Source organism: Magallana gigas, chromosome 2, assembly GCF_963853765.1.
Source record: "Magallana gigas chromosome 2, xbMagGiga1.1, whole genome shotgun sequence".
Taxonomy (NCBI): Eukaryota; Metazoa; Mollusca; class Bivalvia; order Ostreida; family Ostreidae; genus Magallana; species Magallana gigas.
In genome coordinates, this window is record NC_088854.1 from 26,623,532 (window position 1) to 26,651,423 (window position 27,892).

Below are 27,892 nucleotides of genomic sequence, written 5' to 3' on the forward strand. Positions count from 1 at the left end.
TTATTTTACATACATATATCTTTGTTGCATAATACATGTAACTATACATGTATTTAAATTCAGTTTTCACTTATTGTCTTATCAAATTTGTGCGCAAAGAAAATGAAAAAAGTCGGTTTTGAAATTGATGCAGAGAGAGAGAGAGAGAGAGAGAGAGAGAGAGAGAGTTTCCATGAAAGATTTTTTTTGTGTGCAACATATGTATATCCATTATTAAATCTTTTAGAATTATATGTCTGGTATATGTCACAATGTATCATTCGTTTGATAGACTTTTTATTTATTAAACTTAATTCCAACTTTCAAATAAATCATTGAACCAGTTGCATATATACAATACAATATGATTTATTCAATATTAGAATGCATGTAATATAATGTATTAAATTATAGAGAATTCATATGAAATAGAGTTGTCCCTCTTTCATACGCCTTTTCATATATAGTATATAGGTTTTAGACTAGCTATGCTTGTATACTTTGATGTCACCGTTTTCTTGGGTGACAACCAACTGGCCAAATGGACTCAGACAAACTGCAATGGGACTATGCAAGCCATCAGCTTCATTGATCAAAACAGACTGGTAATCACCTTCATTGCTGAGACAATGGACAGCATTTCCAGTTTTGTCTGCAATGAATATGTTTCCAAATTGGTCCGTACAAATACCGCGCGGATCCCTGATGACGTCTTGATTCAAGTTTGCCTCGTATCGGACTTTCCCATTCCGGTGGAGGCAGATGATGCCGTTCTTTGATTGGCAGTCAGATACAACGACCTCGCCTTGAGTATTGCACGTCACATAGTAAGGCCACGTGAAAAGAAGCTGCCCCTTATGTCTGTAATCATCTCGGAAAGTTTGTAGAAGACCGCCATCTAGAGTCAAAACATCTACACACTGCATCCCAGCAGCACAACACGTGACCACAAGGGATGGAGTTCCGGGGCACGTGATTGCGTCACAGCTCACACCGCGGTACTGTTTGCTGGTGCGGATTCTCTTCCGTATGCGCATGCTTGTTTCTTGAACAACTACGAACATAATGGTGGATAGTTCCGGTAGGGTTACCGCCAGTTCACAGCTGGACACATCCACGATACCATGAGGCCAGCTAGGTACTGCACTCTGTGTAAGAAAAGTACAATTACTAATTAATACTAAGTTGTATTGACTTAATCTTAAGGATATTTTTAAAAATGTATAGGCTTTCAGAACTGCGGTTTTAGTCAATCTCAGATTAGGATTAAGTATATGCCCACTGCAATCAATCATAACAACCCATTTTATGCATGTCTGTAATATATTCAGAAGACTGTTACATGTAAGGCACAAGTCATCATATTAAAAATTCAAAGATGGCTTCTATTAATTGATATGGTGAACACATATTTCGGAAATCACATTTCTGGCATTTAAATATAAACAAGATATGAGTAGATTTATACATGTAGAAAGTTTTGCGTATAAAGTGTACAAATTTACCTCTCCCATAACAGTCCCAGTGGCATCAAATGCTTTGATTTTCTTATTATGGAAGTCAGTTATGACAGGAGTGCCATCTTCAAGAACAGCCACATCTAGCGGCCAACATTTCTTGGCATCGCCGTCTGTTCTTCCATTGAACGAAAACATCTGTAGAAGACCTAAAAAGATAATAATAAAGTGTGATTTTTAATAACTAAATAGTCTGCATATCTCAGAAAATGTCGTTTTTATTTAATTTAGTTTTGTTATCATAGAAGTGGTGTGCACCTTTTGATTTAACTGGTGCTTGGGGAGTCACGTTTTCATTGGATTTCCTTTTGTTTTCTTTAGCTAGTTCCTCCTTTGATGGCGTTTTGACGTTGCTAACTTCACGTTTTCCTGCCGACTTCGGCCGAGGCGGAGGTTGGGGAGCATCTCTCCTTGACGTGCGCGGGGAGAGAATATTTGACAGCCTGGAGGAAGGCGTGGTTGGTCGGTCACGAACGTTGGAAGGCGTGGTGGCTCGAACGTTTGAGATGCCAGTCTTATCTTTTGATCCGTCCAAACCTCCAGACGACTTTGTTCTGGTGACACTCTGAGGTCGCTGCACTCTTATTGTCCTTGGCATTGTTCCTGACCTTGCAGGAGGCGTCTTTCTTCCGCTTCCAGGAGAAGGCGTTTCAATAGATGGCCTCGGAGTTTTTATTCCCATACTTTCTCGCAAACTCGGCTTGATTGGCTGATTTCTTCTCGGTCTCATGGGAGCCATTTCCTGCGAGCTTATTGACTCGTTGGATGTTGAAGAGGCCGATGAGCTTGAGTGCAGAGAAGAAGGGGGCTGGGGTGGCCTTTCTACTCGAAATGTTCCAGTCCTTTTTATAGAAGAATTTCTTTCAACAGGCTGATAATTCTTCAGTCCGTTGGCATTCAGGTCTACCATGTCGACAATTTTCCCCAAGGATTTCATTTCTAACACTCTTTGTATAGCAGGGTCTAGTGCGAGCTTGAATCTAGTGTTGAGTTTGTTGGTTTTGGCCTTTTGGATGGTCGCTCTCATATCGTCCGTCTGAACTTTGATGACATCGAACACAGACACGACCTCTGAATCACTTCCGAACTCCATCAAGTAGTTCATGAATCTAGTCGTATTCATTAGCGTCTTCTTCATTTCCTCAACGTCTTTCAAGCGTTCATTTACTTCAACGAGTGTGTCTTTATGTTTCTGATCCAAAGAGTCAACGAGTTTGTTCTCTAGGTTTAACAAGACTTCGTTTACTTTTTTCCGAAGACCGGACATTTCCTTGATCAAATTTTCCTTGTTGGTCGTCAGTTCGGACAATTCTCGGACATGCTCCTTTTCCCATTCCTCGATCACTGTTGACTGGAGTTCAAGATCGTTCTTGATATACTCTTTCTCAGGATTCAATTTCTGGACCGTTTCTCTAATCGTTTCAACTATCTCACATCTTCTGTGTTGCATCGCCACACAAGACGAGCAGATGGTGACATGACAGTCGACACAGTAGTACTCTATCATCTTCTCCCTGTGGTAGGGACATTGAATTTCCTTTTTGTTTTCTTTTATACTCTGAACTGGATCTTGAAGCATGTTGTTGAGAGGCATGACTTGGTGTTCTCTACATGCCTTTATGATGTTATGAGCTTTGATACAAGCGTCGCAGAAGGCCACTCTACATGTCTGACACCACACCTCTGCCTTGGCTGGCTCCTCGTCTCCCTCGCGGGTGCATGATTCACAATTCTTGGTTTCGGTGAACATTTGTATTTTTTCGATCATGTTTTGAATAAAACTGTTGTCTGGAAACAGATCAGCCCACTGGTCGGTGTTATTGTTCCCTGACGGTATACTAATGTGTATATCGGCTTTGCACACTGGGCAGTTGTAAAGCTTGGAGTTCTTCAACGCTGTATTTTCGTCCGAATTTCCATTCACTTCCGGTTGTAGATTCTTCCCTGTACTTTTTTCGAGATCACTAGTAAGGCACGAGCGGCAAAAGCTATGAAGACATGGCAAAAGCTTTGGTCCTTTGTATCGCTCGTGACACATGGGGCAAACGAGGAACTCGTCCTGAATTTGCTTTATAGTCTCCATTTTTTCTTCAAAATTTAAGAACTGCTTGGAATTCAAGACATAAAGTTCTATCTCTTCGTATTTCACTCAGCCCATTCTGCAAAAAGACAGTAGAACATAAAGATTATTAAATGTCGTTTGCCGAGATTAGACTGAAAATTTAATGCGCTTACACGGAAAGGTGTAAGAACTGAGTCTAAGGAGAACCAAAGTTCAGCCTTTGGATTTCAAAGTTTAATGAGAAATCCATTATATGCTATTCCAATAACGGCTATAAATAAGAGATATCAGTTCATAATGTTAAGTAATTTTTCGCAAAATGAATTAAACTTTTACATCACATCGATAATTGTATCGATTTAGGAGACGAACGGAGATAATGGGATCTTAATTTTCGCTAGAGTGAAATCTCCGTACCAAGCTTTGCATTTAAGTCCAATTCAAATAAAGATAAATCTTTCCACAACTATTTTCAATCTGATTATACATGTACTTATATAAGATATGTCTTCGTTGTGAACGGAATGACGATTTTGTAATTCCAATTACATATAGATATACTCCCATCTTCCTTTAAAAGCAGTTTTATTCCTTGAAAAATAATATTATCTACCCGAGGCCACATATTTTCTTTGCAATTTACACCAAACAAATGTTATTAAGAGGATCAGCATCAAAATACCAGAATCACTGCCAATCTGAATTTTAAATAAATGAGTAACCGATCTCTTATATACAATTTACAGAGTTGAAATTGCCAAAAATACAATGCAGGCCAAATATTTACCCAGGATATTGGCAAGTTCGTTGTTGAAGTAAAAACAGGTATATCGATTTCAACACAGCAAGTGAATTGATACCATATGCATATATATGGAGAAACTTAACAACTGAAAATATTTGGTTTGTCTGACTTATTCATTATTCAGGAGACGAATATAAAATTCTTTTGTTTTTCAGCTTCATCTATTCTATGATACAATTTAGTACTTTGTGATGTTGTACAAGCCAAAGGGATACCGGTATTCAAAATTTGTCAGAGAATGTGAATACAGTTTTTCAAACCTTTGTTAAACAGATATTTACAATACACAATGTAATAAATGTCAAAAAGCTTTCAATGACAGAAAAGGTTTTTTTTTTAAAAAGTGATTCCTCAAAAATGAGCAGTCACGCCATATAACCAGCGAAGATGAATTACATAAATCATAGAAATTTGTCATTTTTCATCATTTTCATATCAATACATTGGTCTGACTATAGCAGCAGTCATTTTTACATGTATATTACGAACATTAAAGAGTTATCGCTATCAATCATAAACGCATTCATCAACTTTTATGTTAGGATATGGTGAAAACGGGTTTTTTTTTTTTAAATATTCCATTCAAAACTGGAACATAAAACATGTGAGTCATATTTTCTTAGTAAGACCCTTAATATTCGGCCGACGATAATCTTATGCACTTGCGAGTGGGGTTCACGCCAAATCTCGGGTAGTTCGGTGCGGACTAACTTGCACGCAAATATAGCCAATCGGACACCGATATATTAATTATACTGCTATGCATATACCTTTGATTTAGGATAATTAATGAAACTAATCTACATAAAAGACTAAACTTTTTTTTCATAATTCATCTAAATCAATATTTAAAACCAATATACATGTAACTTAGCTCAGTACCTGGGCATATAAATTTGTGGAAACCAAAGGCAACAAATACTCTAACTACAGCAATAACACTGCTAACCAGAATTATATTGTAAGTAAACAAACAAAACTAACCATCACAACGTTACACGTTGACTGACTAAATGTATTAGATGTTTTTGAAATTCCAGAGAGCACTCAGTTTTGAAAATAGCAAATAATTTTACAGGAATGTAAAGAAGTTTATCTATTATCTGAATTTGTCGCAATGGTTTTCTTTTATTTGATTTACTGTGAGTTTTGCTTCTTATCCTTTGCACCTGCAAAATTGATTAAAAACTTGCAAGGTTTTCCTCGACATTGCTTTGATAGTTGAGCTGTTTCATACCATTCGTTTCTTTTATCTCCGTGTTGGGGTTGACGTATAAATTTTTATGTGTGTATTGAATCCTACAAATGCAAAACGTCATAGGCTACGAGTTTACTGTTGAAAGAAATGTACGGGTAATTTGAAATTAAAAACCCTACTTTTATTGTCAATGCTTTCATATACCCTGTGAATGGTTTGCAATTAAAGCCTTTTCTTAGATATTTTAGCATTCCATTTCGTCGTTGATTAAAATTTAATGACAAATACGAATGTTATAGAGGCAAATAATGGACTAAAATCCCACGAAATCAACAACACAATACAACATTAAGCATAAACTATTAATACCTGAACTTTGATTATTATGGAGTCTGAAATACCCTTAATACTTCTAGAGCTAGGTCAAATCTTGACACATGTAGGCAATTATTATGTATAACATGCTATCCAGTTTTTACTTTAATCTACGCTGTAACATTATTTATTTGTATAATACTTAAGCATTAGAAATTTCCTGAGAGATAATTTTTTTCCAAACACTTAAATTGAGTTTCTTCGGTTGATCCTATCTATTTACCTTCACATGAACCATTACACATCCCTAGGGCCCATTGATCCTTTCGTATTGCCTGGCTAGTAGCAAAAGAAGTGAAGTTTCACAATTCCATGTTAAACGTCTTAGTAGCAGGTTTAGTGTTACCAAATAGTTGTATTTATGTTAAATCCTTGTTACTTAATGCTAGATCGATTTAAAGACAACGTGTTTAGGTAGCGATAGCTGATGATCTGTCAAATTCTCCGCTAAGTACACCAGATTTCCCCTACACTGGTCGGTGTTTTCATACAAGTAAAGAATTGATTCATTGCTGAAGCTTAGTGGAGCGAGATCTGATTCACCATTATATTTCTGGAACACCTATAATACAAACACACACAACAGCCAGGTATGATACCTGTATTGTCCCTGGGCACCCCCGGTCTGGAGACACGTAAGATGTGTATTGAAATTGTGATTACCCTAAATAAAGGAACAAAAAACTGATGTGGAGAGATGCTTGCACCGATAGACAACAAAAGACACATTTCTGTCTTTAGCTATCATATATAACCATATCTGATCCTGTCTTTTGCAGTGGATCGAGGTTCTTTGAAATGAAAGACAGTTGGGACACTTAAAGTTTTATAAACAGACATATCTGACAGGTGTAAGGTTGCAAGGAAAAACTATTTGGCCGATATTCAGCTCATGGGAAAACGAAATGAAATCGAGACCATGTCACTGTATATTTATTTACGTTAAAATTCAATGAATGGCGAAAAGAAAACTTGTCTATATAAAATTAGCCTCTCTATATATAGACTACATACAGGCACTATCACCTATTCTAGAATAGTTAATGTTCACAAACAACTGTAAAAGATGGACTTTGTGGGTTTTCAGGAACGACTAGATGCATGGTGTGTATAGATACCGTTCATGATGTATTGAAATGAAGTCACAGTTTCTGTCATGCAAGCTTTGTCTAAATTTCCGACTTGTCCTGAAACAAAACAGGCACGTAGCCTCGCAGTCTGATTAAAATCAAACCTTCTACTAGCTCCTTTATTTTGATGGTCGCGTGGAAGGACTAAGGAGCTAGTGGAAGGTTTGATTTTAATCAGACTGGTAGCCTCGTTTCGCGAAGTGGAGGGACCGATAGGCGTGTACTTTCAATTTTTCTATAGAAACACATAAGAACATAAGAAAAGGGAATATCCCCCACCCACCTACCCAATGCAACCCATCCATCAAAAGATCTTGCAGAGATAAAAGTATTGATTTAAGCAATACACTCCAACAGAATTCATATCTGTCTTAAATTTTTTTTTAAAAACCAATAATTAAACATGACATTTATTCATACATGTAACTGACATGTAGTTTCAGCAGAATTGAGCGGTTTTCTTTTTAAATACATGTATATAAATTAAATTTCAAATTGTTAGTAAGAATACTATAGAGAATAAAGTAACTTTTATGCATCTAGAATTCATTTTAAAACATGAAAATATTTATAAAATTCTTATCAAATTAACTTAAGTTTTAACACAACACCGTTGTAACATGCATAGGTTTCGTGTCAATTAGGTGCACAGGTGTGTCAAACAAAGATTCAAACAAAACTACACAAGGAGAATTGTTAAGACGGTGACTATACAGAAGCTGTTATGCCCCGTGGGTTGGGCAAACGTATGCTTTTATGACCTTTTAATGTTCCGAATAATTCTGTACTGATTGGTGATGATAACAATTCATTTTTATACCTGTGTGAAGGTATTTCCAGCGTTGAGTTTGCTACTTATCCTATCGTCTACATCTAGGATTTCAAGTTTATAATACAAAGAAATAGTAGACTTGGACAAATTGTGGAATTACTAATGATTAAATTTGGATATTTATATACATTTATTATCTGAAAGTATGACGATCACCTCCGAAGGAAAACATCAATGATCAACAAGAATATTTAATTATTAATTATAATGATTGTATTTTCCAGAGAGTATAGGTAGTGAAAGCACTTACAGACAATTTGAAAACACATCAATTTTCCTTTGAAAGTTGGTCAAATGAATTCCTCCCACTTAAAGAGCTGTGTATAAAAAACACAAAAAGTATACATGAAGATGGTAAATATATACGTACGTAGCCCATGAGGAGAAAATCCAAATTAAATAGACCAAAACGAACGCAAGTGCACTCAATCCGTCTACCTAGTACACTCCAAAATTCACTACGCTTAAAATGCGACAGGTTGAATTGGGACGAACTTTATCTATATACTTGTCTTCACACATCCTTTTGTCTTTGAATGTTTCTTAACCGAGCTCTGTGGACAATTAGGAGAATATAAATCAGTTAAGAATGACTTTCTCTAAATACAGAGTAAATATGACAGTGTGACATGAATAAGCTTTTCAAAGACATTCCACCTTCGTTCACCCTTTGACCCCATCCAACTGTAATCCCAAATCTAGTCAAAGATTCCTCTTGGATTAGAACATCATTCACTGGCCTACAGAATTAGATATTATATTTCGAACGGATGAAATTCAGCAAATTTGACAAATTTGAATGTAAATCTTCTTAATTATACTGCTACACATGTACAGGAATGAGGATGAAAAGGTCGTGTACTCTGTTTATTCAATACATACACTTAATTTCACAAGTCAATAGATATATATGGGCAAACATGAGGGTATATACAGATTACAGAGTGTGCATAATTAGCTTCTTACCTTGGACAAACAAAGCTAAAATCATCCTAAATTCATGCTACTCCTCAACACAATAAATTTATACAAGGAGACTCTGTCCTAGCTTGGCAAAACATTGGTGTGTTCTCTGATTAAAATTCATTAATTAGTAACTAATGAAATGCGCATCTACTGACCTTTTTCACCTCTATGTTGACTTTCCTTAATATATTTTGTGCTGTGTCAGAAAAAAAATCCAAACCTAAATATGCTCTTCGGCGGTGCCAAAAGATAAAAACGCTACATAGGTCTAACGGGGTATTTAAAGACAATTTTTTCTATATGTATAAACCTTGCTGCATTCTATTAATCAATCGAACTTATCTGTGGTGAACTGGATATACCTTATGAAAACAGTATTTTCTAAGATAAGTGCCTAGCGCTCGGTGGATAATGGGTAAAGAAAAATTTTGGCGTGACATTTTTATTAGAGTTTGTTCAGTGTCAAATTACTTAATCAAAATAGCCATAAGAAATAAATATTGAATTCATTCGTCCTGTACTGTTATACACAGGAAAATATTTTGTATTTGATTAAAATTAGAATGGAATGTTTAAATTCAAGTGCACAAATTTGTGATTTTTTTTAAAAACATTTTTAAAATGCTGTCATGCTCATGAGTCGAGAAGTTTTCAATCCGATTACTGTAGTATATTCCCAAGAAAATGAAAAGAGATGGGTAAAAATAAAAACACTTTCCAAAATGCACTTTATGACACTTTTCTTTAAGAGCTTTAAAATCAAATTAATGAACATAAACAAGGAAATTTATAATCTCTTCAGTTTCATGGGAAGAAGAGTGAGATTGTTTACTCCTGGTATAAAGATAACATTCATTTTATAAGCTGTCCCCCAGGCGTGGTCAGCGGGCAATTAACCAACAACAAATTAAATCCAAATCATCTTTACGACCAATTTCTGATCTGAGGCAAGGAATTTCAATAATTTGCTTATAAAGTGGGGAAGAATTGGGGCCACCGTAATAAATGAGGTATGCGCAGATCTAGAAGAAGAAAGACTGCATGATGAAAGAAAAATCTGTAGATCGATCACGACAGAGAAATATCTAGCACTACTTAATAACTGTATCCTGAGTCATTGGAAGACTTTAATGTGTATTTGACAGATCACATCTGGTACTTTTTTTGTTTTTTATCTCCCTTAATTCAATATATACATGTACAAGTTATTGATATTGTATTGTATTATTCGAACGATGTATAATAGTTTTCAATGAAAAAGGAAAGCTATGATTCAGAGTACTTTTTGTATCTCGTCTTTTTTTCTATGAAAAAACCCCTTATTTATAGATGAAAAATTTCGGGCTTTGATCAAAATCCTCTTATGGAAGTAGAGTGTTTCGTTGATTCAAAGGACAGTCAGAAAATACACAGTGGGGTACAAAACTAATTGACCAAATCAGACAATCACTTTTTATACTTAGCTCCCGGAATGATCAATTTTAAAACCTTGATTTTTAAACCCCCGCTGGAGTGAAATAGCCACCGCTGAAAGGATTTTCTGAAATTGACTTATGGCCTTTGCCTCGTTCAAACAATGTTACCACTTTGAGCGCTTAATTATAAATCTAAACAACCTGTACCCCTGTCATTTTGGAGTTTTTAATGGAAAGCCGATATAAGAATGCTATAATCGAGACCCGATCGTATCAAGGCTGCGATCTTCTGAAATTGTAATCTTTACAATTTGACAGGTTAATTTTTGAAGCTCAATTCACTCTGTCCTTCTGTTTACAAAACGACTGAAATATACCTTCAGTATGAATAACATAAGCACTTTGCTCTAATTGCAAATAATCGTTTGCTAAGCGGTACGTTGAAACCCAAGTACAAAGTTAATCATGGTATCTAAATTGTCGAATGCAGGCGTAATTTCTGATACACTACATATTTTCTTGTAGTGTATATAAGTAGTGTAAAGACTGACTTACAGGGAAGCTTCATTTACTTTACACCCCCCCCCCCCATTTTGGTTTTAAAGTTTCGAAAAACAGGTACATTAATTATATATGTAGAGTATAGTCATATATTGTTAAGGTAACCGACAACAGGTGTTGCACTCTATAAGGGAGTCTTATTAAACGAGTGCAATATTTACCCACACCTGGGCATGAAAAAGGCTTGATACAATGTTGGCAATTCAAAGTAATAGAATCCATATCTCGTGTTGACTTTTTACAAGTGTACGCTAAGGCCCGTCACTTTTGCTTTGTGTATCTACCTCAACTTCGTTTGTCTGATTCAAAATTGCTTGCAGCCATATACCACCCAAACTGATTGCACGAGTAATTTATTATAAGCCGTAGCGATGAACAAGTGCCTTTTGATTTTAAAAATGTATAAAGCTAGCATTATTTTATAAGCGATACGATTATATGACGTCTTAAAGCAGACTGAAAAGCTGAAATTTTCGACAGAAACATGCTTACAATTTTTATCTAAATTCACTTTGATAAATGCCCCTGGTGATATTTAATTCGCGTACAAATAAAAGTCTTATGTCAAAGTAAACATGATGGAATTACATGAAATAAATGCTCGAGATCTGAGGAAAAAACAGCAATAAAGAATAGTTATGGTTAAAGCATTTTGATGCATTAAAGAATGCCTTCATATTTACAATTCTTTGGACGGCGTTTTAAGGGTATATTTTTTATGCCGAATAAGACGAAAAAGGTGAAAAGGATCACAGAAAGATATTGCTAATACGATGGTTCTATTGACTAGCAAATAAAACCAGGTTTTAATGGATTTTGTTAAATTAAGTTTGCCGTTAAAAAGTATATATGTGGTGAAATTCTCATCCATCAAAATTCTTTCTAGGGAAGAGCCTAGTCCAGACAAGGTCATTTGAGAAGGTCTTGCATTTTTTTTTCTTCTAATTTACAGATAATGATTAATTAATGGCTCACGTTGGTATGTTTGTAGGTAGTCAATAATGAATTAAATGCTCAAGTATCTTTTTCAGGTAGATGTACGTAAAATTGCTAAGGTACATGTATGTAAGAAAAAATATGATAGGACACTTAAATAAACCCAGCATAAATAAAATCAACATCTGCGCAAACTTTTTCCAAAGTCCAATGCGGGAATACTTGGTCTACCATCATTCACCATTACTAGTGTTTTCCCTTATAAATACAAACTTTATTGTAGTTTGAGACACTTGAGTAACTCGTTTTACCCTATTTGTCAATCTGTGACAAAGAAGCTGCAAACTAATGGGAAAACAAATATGTACCCTGAACAAAGTGAAGGTCCCATATAGAATTTTATGAGAACAAACAGAAGATATTAACTTTACGACATTATCGACCTATCGTCTGCTCAGAGTTGGGTGGCAATACAAATTGGTTAAAAAAGGCAGAGGTTTTATATTTGATATCTGACAGCTTTGTGAAGTGGGTATAGTGTCATATGATAATACAGCTTTAAATTTTGCTTAATGAAGCTGTTTATGAATAATAATAAAGAAGGGTGGCTGTTACAAGATGTCGCTGCATGGAATTGTTGCATGGCTCTGTCTGCAGCATGACCGATGTTGTTTTACAGTACATGTATGCATTGCTTTAGGCCCATTTGCACATAAAACATCATTTTTCTATTTAAAAAGTTAAACTGTATGTAACGATTATTTTACTAACTATTTTCTGCCCATGACTTAGGTATTGCATCTTAAAGGAAAGCAAACAGCGACCTTCTACTTTATTACATGTACATGAAGTATAATACCCCGTCCACAGAACTCAATACGGATTTAGCAAGGTAATCGAAACTAGATACACATTGTCAATTAAATCCAGATAAAGATCGCTACAAAATATTAGCAAAACTTATAGAAGAAAACAATACCTACCTCAGATCTGAATGAAATCTGTGCCGGTATATTATCGCTTAAAACTGGTTTTCCAACAATGTACACTCGCGAATCTACTGAAGTACCTATCAGTACAGTCGATCTACCCGCTGTTGACAAAGGCAGTGAAGCTTTTATGTGTGTACACAGAATATATAAACATGGTCCAAATGTTCAGGTTGGGCGGCTTTTTGCTGCATTCATCTGTGCCATTCAAGCACGCGTCTTCTTTTTTTTTTAATTTATTCTTGAGACGGGCAAACACATAACAGGTCAACCATCGAATGAGATGACAGACAGAACTAGAAATGATATTATGGAGTCTATTGAGACTTGTATAATACACGTAATATTATAGTGTTATTGCTGTATACTGCCGGGGAATAATTAACGTAGATTTAGATTAAGTTTACATGCACATATATAATTGCAACAAATACATAAATGCATGAATGACATATTAAGGTTTTGTAATTATTATATATTTACGTCTACCGAGTATCATTCCCTGTTTCTTAAGGAAACTTACAGTTAATTCATAGCTCTATAGAAACAGTCAGACTGAAATCTACACGCCTCGTTTATCGATTGGTCGAAATCTACAGCGGCTGAAACTGACAAGACTGAAATTGACACGCCGTATTTATCGATTGCTCGTAACATACAGCGCGACCTAAGAAAATTCACGGACTGCACGAAATAATCATGATGATGTCAAGCTCAAAGTCTCACAGAAGGCGATTTGGCTGTTTCTTTTTGCAAACCGACTTATGTACATTAACAGTAATTTAGTGAATTTTACCTACTTTTCATAATCAATTTATTAATTAGCTAAAAGAAAGATGTTAATATAAACAATAAAATGCTTTCTTTAAAGATTCGTTCTGGTTATGAAGGGACATGTATTGTTCATTGCAGAAAAAAAATTTGCACAACCTGCTAACGCGGGTTACGTATGTTTTCTGAAATGTCGATACCCTCATATCCCGAATGAATCACCAAAGAAAGCATTTCATTGTTTATATTAACATCACATGCACTGATCATGAAGAACACGTTAAGCCTGATGCATTTTGTGTTCTCTCTGACAAGACATGATAAAATTGTTACTTTTGGGTTACACCATATTGAAGTTCAAATATCAAAGACTCCAAAACAGGTAAGGTATATGAGTGATAAGTATTTTTAATTGACACGGTTTTTTTAAGGAATAAGGAATCATTCTTTGAGTATTGGGAGGTGATGAATTCGGCCGGGGCGTGATCAAATCCAATAAAGCCTCGACCGAAACTTAACTATAATCTCATAATATTCAAAGATGATTCCTTGTTACTTAAATTCATATAATTTTCAGTCATTTTACGATTAAATATTTGAATATCAAAAAGCAAACCCCCTTGCGCAACAGTTAAACGTCATATGAATTTATTTGTCTGTATTGTACAAAATCGATACGTAGTGTTCACTGAAAAATGTAATTATGTCAATAATCTTGTACATAGTCCTCAAGCTATTAAAATCCCTCCTTATACATGTAATGAAATATTGTTTAAATTATATAATCCTACCATTACACGCTATAAAATTTTAACACCCATCACTGTGATATTAATTTTGAAATTATACATGAATAAAAATTAATGAATTATGTGCTCAACTTTATGCTTGTTACGTGCCTTGTCAAACTACACTTATCAACTTTACCGTTATTATTTTTTTAAACAAAAAACACGCGTGTGACTGACAAAACTGAATTTTCTCATTATAATATAATATATTAATGAGAGACTTTTTAAGCTCTTCAGTAGACTAAAATTTACGGAAATATTGAATACCTATGCGTGCCTCAGTATGGTAGACAACTCTTTTACATTTTTTTTCTTTATGAATGTCAAGAGTTGTCGTCCCTTCTATTGAACACTGTTGCAACCACTATTGAAATACAACTGCAGTAACTATTGAAATAAATTATTTCAATAGTGGTTGAGAATGTATTTCATTACAGGATATCATTATCAGATCCACCTAAAACTTTTAATTTGATTTGTTTACAGTATCTGTAAACTAATATTAAGTAAAGATGAAATCCATATATCATACCTTCCTGTTATTTTCCGATATTTTAAACAGATTCTTCCGAGATCTTGGAGGAGATCAAATAAAAAAGGATATAATGGCCACTACCACCGAAACCTCTTAATGCAGGTGTCACTACATTACTAAATTTACTGTACATGAACATGAATATTCTTACCAAAATTGCGCAACTTGAGATACAGGTTATAACTCAAATTCCTCTTGACAACTTTATTTACAGTTTAGAAGCAAAACACACGGTGGCATCCAGCAAGACAAGAGAGGGTTTACTTTTTTCAAGTGCTCAAAATTAAGATAGAAAAATATATATTTATTTTTTGTTTTGAGAATATTCTCTCTTCCTGTTCACTATTGCATTATTTCCATTTGAATGTTTGTCATTATTATACATCACTATTGATCCCGACTAAAACTAATTTAAAACTAATTTATGACTGTAATTATTTATGTTTATGAACCGTATGAATCTTGATAATAAACAATACATTAAATTGCTGCAGGCCTTTGGTGATTCGTGCTGGATATGAAGGTAAATAGGAAGGAAATATTTTCTGCAATGTTGGTGCCTTGATATCCCGCATGAATTACCAAAAGATAGCATTTTATTGTTTTAGTATCAACATGTTTGTATATGTATATACATTTTTCTTGTAATAAAGTGTTGCTTTTAATCATAAATAGTTGGTAAAAGTAATTAAATTATCAATAGTGTTAACGTGCATCGGTACATTAGATTAAAGGAAAAAACAGTCTTCATGAATGGGAATTTTAGTCTGGCATCATCATGATTATTTTGTGCAGTCCGTGATTTTTCATAAGTTGCTGAAGGTTTCGACCATTAAAAAAACCGGTTAGAATTTGATCATGTAGAATTCAACCCTGTCATTTTCAATAACACAGTGATTTACAATCAAATAGCTTCAGATATATAAGAGAAAATACACAGTGAATGTTTTAAATATATGTGCTTGAAAATAAAGTCCCGTGCCTATTCAACCCCACCCCACCCCTCAAAAAACAACGCCGCAAGATAGTTAGACATCTTACACATTGTTTTTCGTTTTGGTTTTCTTCTTTTTTTTCATCTCATAAAAACAGTCCCTGGCGCGGGCGAAAAACGCCCATAGTTTAAAGGGGAATTCGGGAATTTTTTTTTTTTCAGTCATGATTTGACGCAAACCTTCGGGGGAATACTATTGTGACACCTTAATATTGACAGTCAATCATCACTGCTGGATACTGTAAGCACTGCAATACTTTTGAACCAGGTGACATCATTTACATGCGAGAACCTTACCGCTAGCCACGTTTAGTCCCAATGATAAATCTCCACTGTGACATTTCCTCCAGCCTGATATCAGAGTGCAGTAGGTAAGCTGTGATTGACTTTTACAATGCACGTAATCTAAAATGATATACCGGGTTTATGTTGATACTGCATAAGTATTACAGGTCATGCAAGTACATCAGATAACACGAACGGGAATTGCAGTTTACACAAACTGAAATTGGTTCTACAATGATTGCAGTTTTATTTTCTTATGATATAATGTATACTGTACATGATACTAGCAAATTATTTTTGTTTGTTTTTGTTTTATATGTATTTTTGTTTTTGTTTATCTTTGTAAATGAATCACAGAGAAGTATATTTTATCATTTAACATCATTCAATTACCCCCCCCCCCCCCCCGGCATTAGCAGGCATATGGTGTAAACAAACAAGGCAAAACAAGGGAGACTTTTGATAGCTTTTAAGAGTAAACAAAAACCGAAGTGTTACATGCAAGATGTAAAATAGATGAAACGAAAATGAAGCCATTTTATACGCCGTACATTAGAATTAAGAAGGATTGCGAAAACTTTGAAGAAAACGTACTATTTTACCGTAAGTTGTTTTGAAACGTAAAACAATATCGCTAGGAGGATCTGTAAGAAAACAATTTCAGCAAAACTTGAAAATAAGGAACACATTTGTTATTATTGTAGCGGCTTTAATGAATTCAGCATACATTTGTACCACTAACTGAGGTTACTCATGATATCTAAAAGAAAGCGAAATTCTTTTACGGTGATTGTTTCTGTATTGATGTCATGTTCATGGGTATACAAGATGTAAACAGGCACGAAGCATCGTTTTAGAAATGGGGGGGGGGGGGGGCAGACTTAACAAAAAATATTTGAGAAGCAAAAAAACAAAAATAATCCTTGGGTGGGTGGGGAGTGTACCTTTAACTTCAATTTCCCTGTATATTTCTTTATTTCCATATTTTCAACTCTTTTTTATACGTGGCTACATAACAACTGAGGCGGAGGACTCAATGTTAATCCATTTTTGGGAGTTGATTTTAATCAACTCTCCTATGCAGTTACTCTGACAAACCGAAAGTGAAACAGTGTTTGGATCAAAGCACAAATCATCGCCGCTGACAAGAATTAGATCTTGAGAATAATTGATAAATCCGAAATAATGTATGCTAAAGCATTGTTTTTCAAGGAAACATATTTATAAATACCTTGAAAATAGTTCGATTTTAAATGGTACAAACAATTTAGATATTTTTTGTAGTTGTATGTATTCTTACGCCAGAGTTCAATATAGTCTCGTTCAACTCGACGCTCGGCTGTCTCCGTAAATCTCCGACACGCAGAGAGTCTCTCTTGCTTGTCGGAGATTAACGGCGATAGCCGAGCGTTTGTGTGAACGAGACGAGAGTTCAATATTGCTTGGATCCATAAATTTTCCAGAAATATCTCTATCACTGATACATATTTTGATTGAATTTATTCTATCTTTAGATATTACTTAACATGATTCATATGGGGTTTTATCAACATTCTTGTGTCGAAAAAGTCCGAAAATTGATATTATAAAAATGTACGTAATTCAAATACAGATTAGAAACTCCCTGTACTTGTCATGCAATATAACATATCATTGATTTTAAAATAAATAACCATCGATAAAATCAACTCCCGTCAGTTCTTCGGTACGTTGATTTTTATTTGTAAATTTAAGAAAAATCTTTCCTAAGCCAAAAGGTTCAGCGCCAGCCCCCCCCCCCCCCCCCCCCCCATGGTACATGTGCTTGGTTATTGTGCCCTTAATCAGTTGGACAATCAATAAAGTCATAAAGTATTTGCAATTGAATCCAGTTTATTTACCAATATTTGTAAGAATCCACATAAACAGTTTTGAATATTCACATCCACTATTTTTAAAATAAGTAAGGATACATGTATGTATCATTTATTTCGTACATAAATCTAATATGTAAATCATATTTTTCATGCCAAACCAAGAAACATAATTTACTAAAAACATTTAGCCCCCCCCCCCCAGTCAAAAACACCAAAACCAAAATATAGATTAACATTCACAAAAAGGACATTTATCTGTGGTAAAGAAAAAATAGTTTTGTTTTTTAAACATCAACCGACAATCCAGTCTACAGGGTACTTCTCTGTTGTTGCCGGAAGTGACGTGTGCTCTCCTACCTTCCACCATACAGCTCTTTGGTTGCCATCTGTTGACGTCAAAGAAAATTTCCAGTATGGTGGAGTCTTAAACCGACGTGGAATGCCACTACTTCCGTTTTCATCACTGATGTATCTAATCGATTGGGCCGCAACCTCAGAGTTTTCGATTGCTATATTATCTGCCTCAATTATGCTGAAAGAGTCCACTGCCTCGTGGACTACTAACCGAAGCTGAAATCCAGCTTGTACAGAAGTTACCAAGTCAGCTTTAGACCCGTGTGTCACAGAGCCAGTGCTGGAAGTAGAGAGTACATTAGACCATGGCCTCGTCTCAATAAACCACGAGATTGCCTGTTTGTCAGCCGAGTTTCCTCTGTTTTGAGTGCTTCCAATATTATACCTCACTGTCTCAACATCACCGGTTGTTGAAACGATTTGCCAATACCAATAAACATCGGTCTGGAAATCAAAGATTGTATTTTTAGATAAATGCCCTAAAAGCTGAGCAGACACATGTCCGTTTCTTATATAAAGATTTTCTGGCTCCACAATGTATGAACCCATCTTGACTCTGACTTTCCTGCCTGCTAAAACAGCCCCGACAAGCAAGTCTAATGATCCATCTGTTTCATGTCCAGAACTGTTATGGCTGTAAGCAAGTGTCCAGCAGTCATCCACAAACCACTCCATTGGGGTATTCATGCTACTTTTCCCTCGACTTGTGTGCTCTCCAACATTCCATCGAGACATCTCCAACCGGCCAGTAGTTGACCATATTGTTGCCCACCAATACACGTTTGACTGGAACTCAACATGATTATTAACAGTACTTTGACTGACGTGCCATGGGTATTGTCCAGCTACGGATAAACCATCACCGGATACAGCAATATTTGTAAAGCTAGTGATGTATCCATTTTGAGGGTTGAGAACCTTAACGCTTGCACCATTCAAAACCGAGTTTGCCAGTAGAGATACATCACCACATTTCCTCCCTCCTGTTTCCAGATTGCAGAAAATGGGCTGTGTTTGGCAACTACGTGATCTAAAACAGCAGTTTTCGATATTTCTAATTTAGAGAAGAGATTAATATTTACAAAACAAATTAATGGTTCAAACAGCAAGCAAATTTAAAGTTCAGGGTCCAGATTTTTGACAATTTTGTAACAGCTATTACTATTACTTTGCAGACATTGTAACACTTTACAACGCCTTTGTTAGGAACAATGAGATTCTATTCTTTAATATAATCTTTGTTTGATCACTAAAATTACTAAAATTAATATATGATAATTGTCTTAAATTTTAAATTGTACTGGCACTGTACCAGTTATTGGCTATAATTTAACGTTTTCTTTTTTGTGTTTCCTTATTTCTTGATATATTGGAATAAAACTTTTAATACTTTAAATTGTGAACTCCTTATTTATCCATCGGTTAGATTATATCATCGTTTACAACCCAAAACATATTGTTTCTGTGCATTTTAGCACGCCCCGAATTTGCCGAGGTTTTATGATTTACTGTACCAGTTATCGGCTTCGTGATATTAACGTAGTAAAATCCTTGTACATGTTGATTTTATATTCTGCAAAGCTTTGATTGAATTATGTCCCTTGCGCGGTCAGCCTATAGGTCTTAAGGGTTATTACACATAAATAAAACACAAAAAATATTCTTTTATCATCATACGGTAATATACACAATCGTACGCTAATCAATGCATAATTATACAATCAGGCGTTCAACTGCGCAATATATCTCTCGGAATTTAGTGAGTTCCTTTTGTTTATAAATTTTATATGTATTGATATTATATGTCAAATCAAAGAAGGGATATTATAATTACGTATCATAAAGAGGTCATATTCTATTTTTAACTTATTACGTCACTTCCCCCACAGCTGAAAGTGCAAAGATGTAAATCAGCGGTAAACAATAGGATCGTTAAAGCTTATGTCTAAAACATATTGTGGAAAGTTTTCAAGCAAACATACTTTTCTTTATTCGAAACAGACGACAGACGACTGTTTCGAATAAAGAAATTTCTGAAAGTGCAAAGATGTAAATCAGCGGTAAACAATAGGATCGTTAAAGCTCGTGTCTAAAACATATTGTGGAAAGTTTTCAAGCAAACATACTTTTTTCTTTATTCGAAACAGACGACTGAATTAAAAAATCTCGGATATTCACGTGCAATAAACCCGAACCCTCAGTTTAGCCGCTAACTGGTCTTAGCCGATAACTGGTACAGTGCCATTATGGTATCTGAGCAAAAGTTGTTTTACCTTGCAAACCAGGTGATATCGTATGTCGTTTTTGTTTGCCCTCTATCAGTGTGTGCACCAACAGACCACCTGGACATATGCACGTGACCTGATGTACAGACGTTTAAGAACCACCAATAGGCGTCGCTTTGGAAATTGTTGTATCCAGATTTACTGATGTGAAAAAGTGCTTGCACACATACATTTTCATTTCCAGTCAGAATGGCCGATTGTATGGAGGTGAAATATGTACCATTGTTTAGAGAAAATCTGATATCATCTCCGGCCACCAAATGATTCACCAGATCCCGCTTACTTCCGTATTTCTCTTCTCCGTTTTTTCCGGTTTTAACGATTGTTTTCCATTTTTCATTACAACCTTTAAAAAAAAGATATATCACTTATATTACATACAAATGCAATACCGTGGTATTAAAAGGCTGCTCACAATGCACAATAACTACTGTACCATTGTCCACATTTCTGAAACTCGCATGCTTGACTTAACGGTCGAGCATTCTGGGAAACTACTACAGATAATCTGCACGATGGAAATTTTGTTTCAACATAAAATTGATATGACCTGAATTCTGAAGTTTCTGAATTTATCATTGAACCTACACAGTACAAGTACAAGAAAACTTAGGTTAAAATGCCAAGATTGTAGTGTTTAATTGGTAAAACCTAGCATTTCTTACAGTAATGCTACCTTCAAGATAACTCCAGCAAGCTCACAAAAATCTTGAAATATACAAAACAAAACAGGATATTTTTTCAGGGTATATCGGAAAGACAAGAAACAATAATTTATTGACACAATTCACATTCACACTGATATAACTTTTTAGTTTTTTATTTTTCTCTTTCTTGAAGGTAGAGTCTGCTAAGGTAGTTAAAAACAAAGAACGACACCAAAGCGGGATAATTGTAACTCGAAACACAAAGCTATTTTCTAATTGGTCAATTTAGCTTGACTTTATCATACGTCAAAATCTGAGGAAAGAAACATCATTCATGCGGGAAATTTTGCGCCGAATTATGAACGAAATAAAAGAGCAATGGCTGTCCAATAAGCCAAACAAACTTTCCTTTGCGTCCGCTACTTCACCAGTCTTTTTAAAAAATAAACTTGTAAAAATATGCGTATAAAAATAGGTGTTGACACACAAGCTTCTAAATTACAAGAGGTAAAGTTTGTATACTATACGTAAATATCATAAAAGCAAAAAAAAAAAACAACTTACGGTGGTCCAAAGAAAAATAATGTTTACATGATTTTTGTATACCTTTTAGGTCAATGCTCCACTCAAATCACAATAAAGCATGTTATATTTTACGTCATGATATACGTGTATTGTTAAATAAAACTTACCGGATGAAAGGGTTTTAACCACAAAAAGCACAGTTAAGAATATCTTTGCGAGTTGAGCCATCCTTATAGAATGTTTGACTGCTTTTTCCAAGTTTTTCTGTCGGCGTATAGCTTTTATAATAATTTGTTAGGTAGACAAATCAATATTATCACAAAACAATGCTGAGAATTAAATTGAATTGAATTATTCTCTATTTTGATCGATAAATCTTCTTGTTTGAAATTTGGTAGCAAACATTTAAGATCAATGAATTGATCATTCCAAATTTTGTTTTTGACACGAACCGGAACAGTTGACCCAAGAGGTATGCCATCTGCAACTGTGAATGGGACAGGATGAGGAGAGTAAGTGTTAGAACCTATATCTGCCACCGACTCACCTGAAAATTGCTGTTGAAGGTTGTTGAGTAAATTAGCATTATTCAAATCAATAGAACTATTGCTACTCGATGAAGCCTGCAGTTGTGTATCAGCAATAGGGGGGTTGCTTGTAGACGGCATTGCTTGCTGTTGTTGCCTGAGGATGGCTGCTGCCAACTGGTCATAGTCGATGAGTGGGTTGCTGGCACTGCTTACTGGTTGTGTGGTTGGATTCAAATCTGTATTGATTTGGCCGACAGGTTGTATGGACATACTCGGATCTGCAATGGTCTGACTACTGGCAATTGTAGAAGCATGACGAGTGGATCTCTTTGATGTCTTTGCTGGTTGAGTGGGTTTAGGAGCTGAGGATTTTCTTTTCTTTGGTGGCATTATGTTCTACAATAAGTGAATAGATGGTGTAGATGGTGTATTGACAAGACAATAAGCAACCCAGAATTTTATTATACATAGAGTGCAAGTTTCAAGAAGCCCAACTCTATATCTCATAATTAATCTGTTCTTGCCAATTTTTAACCAGTCATTGTCAGTAATATTTAACACGAAAATTATAAGTCATACAAGATAGACATGGCAGGCAATATTGGCTCAATAATTATATTTGTCATACTTCCTGACTCCCCATAACAACCCGGAAGGCTAATTTATGGATAAACCTGTTGCCATACAAGGTAAGATCATAAATCCAGATCAAGCACATATGCAAGATCATAAAATTCTTCAGGCAACCATATTAAATAAATAAACAGACTTCCCGACTCCCAGCACAAAGACAAGGACTCAAGAAGTTTAAATAAATAAACTCGCTGCCGCACAAAATATGATCATAATTCAAGATCAAGCACAGATGCAAGATCATCAACATTCTATAGGCAACCATTTTAAATAAATAAACAGACTTCCCGACACGTTCTAAGGAGTCTTGCCTCACACTGTGCAACATGTAAAATTAATGATGCTCAGACAACATGACTTGATTGACCCATGTAAATATCATACATGGCATGACTTGATGTGCCATAATTATACACTAATTGTCAACGGGCCATTATAAAATAAAATGCATTTCCATACTTAATAATTTGAAATAAACTAACCCAGTTGGCATCTAATATTGATACAATAATACTTATCTAGGAGAATGCACAATAACTGTATTCTTTATGCTTCTCCAATATTTTTTCATTGGCGAGGGGGGATCCCCGGGCTTCAGGCTTCTCAGCGGAGGGTTGGCGAGGTGCACGCCATCTCTGCCTAAGTGGGACATATCTAACCAAAATCCCCTGTGTCTCCAGTAGAAGATGTTGCTCAATGTCTGTGTTTTTTGGGAACGACTTTACTTTACTGGTCCCTCCAAAAACGCGCTAAAGTATAGTATCGCCGTAGGCGATTTCTACATGTATATATATGAGATCGCGTGAGCGATCGATAAAAATGAAAATTGTGAGGTTTTGAGCTATTTTGACCCCAAAATCGAAATCTACGGTAGTTTTTATGGTTTAAAACTTCGTTTTTTAAAACGAGAGTTTTCAACCTAATTTTTAAATAAATTTCAATATATATTGATGTTTATAAAGTGAATATCGATGATGTATGATCGTTAACGAAGCGCGAGCTGCGCATGCCTAGTGGTGTAATTTTCATAGTTTGACAGCTGCAGTGTAAATAAATACACGTGATGCCGTTGAAGCTTAAGGATCTAGCAAAAATATGTGAGTCTACAGAATCTATTATTGCATGGCTAATTAATCTTAATTTACTCCTTAATCTTAAAGACTGTATATGCAAATTTTGTGAAATTGGGCGTTTTGGATTTCGAAAAGATTCCTCCTTTAGCCGGGATAATTACGTTTGGAGATGCAAACGAGAAATGTCATAAAAAAGTTACCGTTCGAAAAGGATCGTGGTTCGAGAATCACAATTTGACATTAGAACAAATTCTTCACATAATCTATTTTTGGGTTTATCGATGTAACCAGGAGTTTGTGTGCCATGAACTGGGAGTTTGTGAAAGGACTATAGTGGACTGGTATAACTACGCCAGAGAAGTTTGTGATAACATTCTGCAAACCAATGAAAACAATGTCATCGGTGGCCCGGGAATTGTAGTGGAAATAGACGAAAGCAAGTTTGGGAAAAGAAAATATCACAAGGGCAGACGGGTGGATGGAGTCTGGGTGTTTGGGGGCATAGAGCGGGACTCAAAAAAGTGTTTTTTCACAACCGTTGAAAACAGAACTGCCGATACCCTTGTCAATATAATAAAACAACACATTAAACCCGGATCAACTATAATTAGTGATTGTTGGAAAGCCTACAATTCTTTGGACAAGGAGGGTTTCACTCATTTGACAGTAAACCACTCGGTAAATTTTGTAGATCCAAACTCAGGTGCTCATACAAACACCATTGAATCTACCTGGAGAGCATTGAAAAAATCCTTACCCTCCAACGGTACACAGAAAACCCTGTATGACAGTTATTTTTCCCAGTACTGTATTCGTAAACTATACCTCAACGATTCCACAGACCCATTCACGCGTTTTTTTAGAAATTATTACAAAAGTCTACAACCCTGAATCCATCAAATCCGACTTCATTACCATCACCCCCGCTATTACCACGAAAGAACCGACCAAAAAAACCCGAGTGGCACTTGTAGACCTCCCTCAAAATCCGAACAACAGCGTTGACGACTTTCAAATCTAAGGTAAGATTTTATTCCATTCATATCATTGTATTTTGTGTCAACTAGAATCTCGGAAGTTTTCTGATCGAGAGCTCAAAATGGCCGCCGTAAATAGATGCATAGCAACGACCTAAATCTTACGTCATAGTGCAATATGCGCGCGGATCTTGATTTCTGGGGACCGGTAAAGTAAAGTCTACCCGTTTTTTGTGTTAGGAGATCATTAACTTCCGTCACACTCTCGTTGTATCCCGGGGGATTCGCGGAAGGATCCCTTCGCAGAAGCTGACCGATGATCACTACTCTTGTCCCGAGGCCGTATATCAGGTACTCGGCGAAGGAAACAATGTTGGTTACAATTTGCTTATTTGGTATAAAACCAATGTCATTGCCACCTATTTGTATAAAAAACATATGAGGAGTCTCTGTAACGTCCCTTATCATTCGATGTAGGTCGTATGTTCGTAAACCTCCTCTGGCACAAACCGAGATATTATACCGGTCATCGTCTAGATTTAGGTTTTGCAAATTCGGGTTAACGGTCATAAATTCTGCCAGCCTTCTGATGTATGAGTGTCCGAGGAGACAGACGTGTGTTTTTGTTGATTCGGGATCCACCCCTGCCATGTTAATGGAAGATATCAGTAGACTTACTTTCTTATTTCACTGCATGCGTTAATTTTGCACCTCGTATTGAAAAAAAGAATCCGGGTGGTTTCGCTCCGATCGCTTGTTCGCCCTGAGAGGTTTCGCTCCGAATGCATGATCGCCCCGAGTGGATTCGCCCCGATTGTATTAATAAACACTACAATACACACTGCTTGTTATGTAATCGATACATGTAGATTCAGTGATTTCTGGGTTGTTTAATTTTTAATTCCGTCACAGCCTTTGAAATCTAATAATCTATTGATTTTATTACTTTATTTATTTTTTTTTACAAGTATTTACTTTGAAAGGGATATGCTTTTACTGTCTTATTGTATTTAAGCATAAGTCACATCCAAGGAGAGGGGTTTCGACACATCGTATTTGCCACCAGATACCAACTAGAACTCCTGGCAGAGACCAAGGTTTGGTACATGGATGGAACCTTTAAGGTAATTTTTGAAATGAATTATATATGTTCATAATTAATCGCTGTAAGTTTACCTCTTCTTATGATGAGCTTAGTTTATAAAATAAATATAATAAAAATGTATACTATTATTCTCATAAATGTTCATAATCTATATCAATAAATGTATTTTCTGTGTGTGTGTGTGTGTGTGTGTGTGTGTGTGTTAAATTGTGATTCAATATTTACTATATTCATGTTATATTGCAGATTGTACCAGACTTCCTGAAGCCAAGGGGACAATTGCTGTCATTACAAGGTTTCGTCTATATATACAAGATGAATACTACATAATTAATTAAGAAAACCTATGAACATTATACATAATTAAGTGAAATCACGGAAAATTTGCAAAAAATGATTTCGCTCCCATGACAATGACATTACAAATGTTCATAAATGCATTAAGAAAGCAATGTAAGTAATGTTGAAATTTTACATAACTAAGTGAAATCACGGACAGATAATGGCACAAGGAAAATTGGCTAAAAATGCCTTCACTATACACAAATGTTTATAAAAGGCATTAATTAAGACGGCTCGATTACGTAAAATCACGATAATTTTAAATTATTCCATAAAACACAACGTTAGCAATTATTTGGGGTTTGCTTAGATCGATAAATACAGGTAATCATTGATCGTTAATAATACCTATATCATATATTGAAAAGGGGCGAAACCACTCGGCGCGAAACCTCTCAGGGCGAGCAAGCGATCGGAGCGAAACCACCCGTTACCGTCTTAAAAAATTTAATTAGAGCGGCAAAGGTTTTAGATTTTGAGAGTTCGATGCCGATCAAAATGAACTTGAAGATAATACAAACAATACCCAGAAATCGGAAGATTTGAAAAATTAAATAGCTAATTAGCGAAGAAAGTTTGTATATAAAACATTTTATGGAACATAAAATTTTATATATCCTCTCATCTTCGCTAGCAAAAGGTTTTCGGTCCACTTCGCTCCCCATAAACCCTCGGAAGATGTCATTACGAAAACTCGGCGACAAGCATCGTTTTATGATTGGCTGAAGCTGCGAGTAGCTGATCCAATCGCAGCGTTGTAACAAGCACTTAATACATTCGGTGCATTGCACAAGTTGCGACACAAGTGTTCGAGTAAAGTACCCCCACAAGGATGGTCTAACCAGATCACTCTAAAAAAATGTATTTTAATATAAAGCCAGGTTTAACTGGATTTTGTTAAAATAAGTTTCCACGGTTAATAAGTCTTTATGGGATGAAATTTTCATCTATCTAAATTCTTTCTGTGAAAGACCAAATTGAATGTCAAGACATGGACATTTGAGAAGGTTTTGAAAAAAAATCTTTTAATTTACAGATAACGAATAATAAGTAGACTAAGTGTGTATGTAGAATACAATGCATTAATTGCCCAGGTAACTTTTCAGGTACATGTACGTAAAAAGTTAAACTGTATGTTGCGTATTTTTTTACTAACCATTTTCTGCCTATGACTTCTTAAAGGACTAAAAGGAAAGCAAACATCGACCTTCTGTTTTATAACATGTACATGAACTATACCCTGTCCATATAACTCATTACGGATTTAGCAAGATAATCAAATAAGATGCACAATGAAATCCAAATAAAGTTTGTTACCAAATAATAGCAACACTTGTAGATGGAAACAATACCTACCTCAGATCTGAATGAAATCTGTGCCGGTAGATTATCGCTTAAAGCTGGTTTTCCAACAATGTTCACCA

General features: G+C 35.5%; 2 protein-coding genes and 1 pseudogene across 11 annotated transcripts; 1 reads left to right on the forward strand and 2 right to left on the reverse strand.

Annotated features, from left to right (window-relative positions):
• Positions 1 to 328: 328 nt before the first annotated feature.
• On the reverse strand, positions 329 to 27,890 carry LOC105330661 (tripartite motif-containing protein 2). 8 transcript variants are annotated; one of them, XM_034447720.2, is made up of 5 exons: positions 12,760 to 13,033; positions 5,601 to 5,662; positions 1,755 to 3,655; positions 1,485 to 1,645; positions 329 to 1,127 (listed from the first exon to the last, which is right to left on the reverse strand). In XM_034447720.2, exons 3-5 carry the CDS (start codon positions 3,577 to 3,579, stop codon positions 462 to 464), a joined length of 2,652 nt encoding a protein of 883 aa, XP_034303611.1. In that variant the 5' UTR covers positions 3,580 to 3,655; positions 5,601 to 5,662; positions 12,760 to 13,033; the 3' UTR covers positions 329 to 461. The 8 variants fall into 8 exon arrangements, with proteins under 8 accessions (XP_034303611.1, XP_034303610.1, XP_065931966.1 ...); XM_034447719.2 differs by lacking the exon at positions 12,760 to 13,033 and adding an exon at positions 6,160 to 6,842; XM_066075894.1 differs by lacking the exons at positions 5,601 to 5,662; positions 12,760 to 13,033 and adding an exon at positions 27,825 to 27,890.
• Positions 16,596 to 25,797, reverse strand: LOC105330666 (uncharacterized). Of its 3 annotated transcripts, none has more exons than XM_034447726.2 (4): positions 25,700 to 25,797; positions 22,356 to 22,734; positions 20,625 to 20,982; positions 16,596 to 19,381 (listed from the first exon to the last, which is right to left on the reverse strand). In XM_034447726.2, the coding sequence occupies exons 2-4, from the start codon at positions 22,726 to 22,728 to the stop codon at positions 18,289 to 18,291; spliced, it is 1,824 nt and encodes a 607-aa protein (XP_034303617.2). In that variant the 5' UTR covers positions 22,729 to 22,734; positions 25,700 to 25,797; the 3' UTR covers positions 16,596 to 18,288. The 3 variants fall into 3 exon arrangements, with proteins under 3 accessions (XP_034303617.2, XP_034303618.2, XP_034303619.2); XM_034447727.2 differs by lacking the exon at positions 25,700 to 25,797 and adding an exon at positions 24,978 to 25,130; XM_034447728.2 differs by lacking the exons at positions 22,356 to 22,734; positions 25,700 to 25,797 and adding an exon at positions 21,976 to 22,337.
• LOC136271418 (uncharacterized) lies at positions 24,035 to 25,038 on the forward strand (annotated as a pseudogene).
• Positions 27,891 to 27,892: the final 2 nt, after the last annotated feature.

Coding starts and splice junctions, on each gene's coding strand:
- LOC105330661 (XM_066075894.1), bottom strand. CDS start 3,579: ATGGAGACTATAAAGCAAATTCAGGACGAGTTCCTCGTTTGCCCCATG. Junction 1,646..1,754: donor AGCACCAGTTAAATCAAAAG/GTGCACACCACT, acceptor TTATCTTTTTAG/GTCTTCTACAGATGTTTTCG. Junction 1,128..1,484: donor CTGGGACTGTTATGGGAGAG/GTAAATTTGTAC, acceptor TTTCTTACACAG/AGTGCAGTACCTAGCTGGCC.
- LOC105330666 (XM_034447726.2), bottom strand. CDS start 22,728: ATGCCACCAAAGAAAAGAAAATCCTCAGCTCCTAAACCCACTCAACCA. Junction 20,983..22,355: donor CCTTCAACAGCAATTTTCAG/GTGAGTCGGTGG, acceptor TTTTTTTTAAAG/GTTGTAATGAAAAATGGAAA. Junction 19,382..20,624: donor GATATCACCTGGTTTGCAAG/GTAAAACAACTT, acceptor CTGCTGTTTTAG/ATCACGTAGTTGCCAAACAC.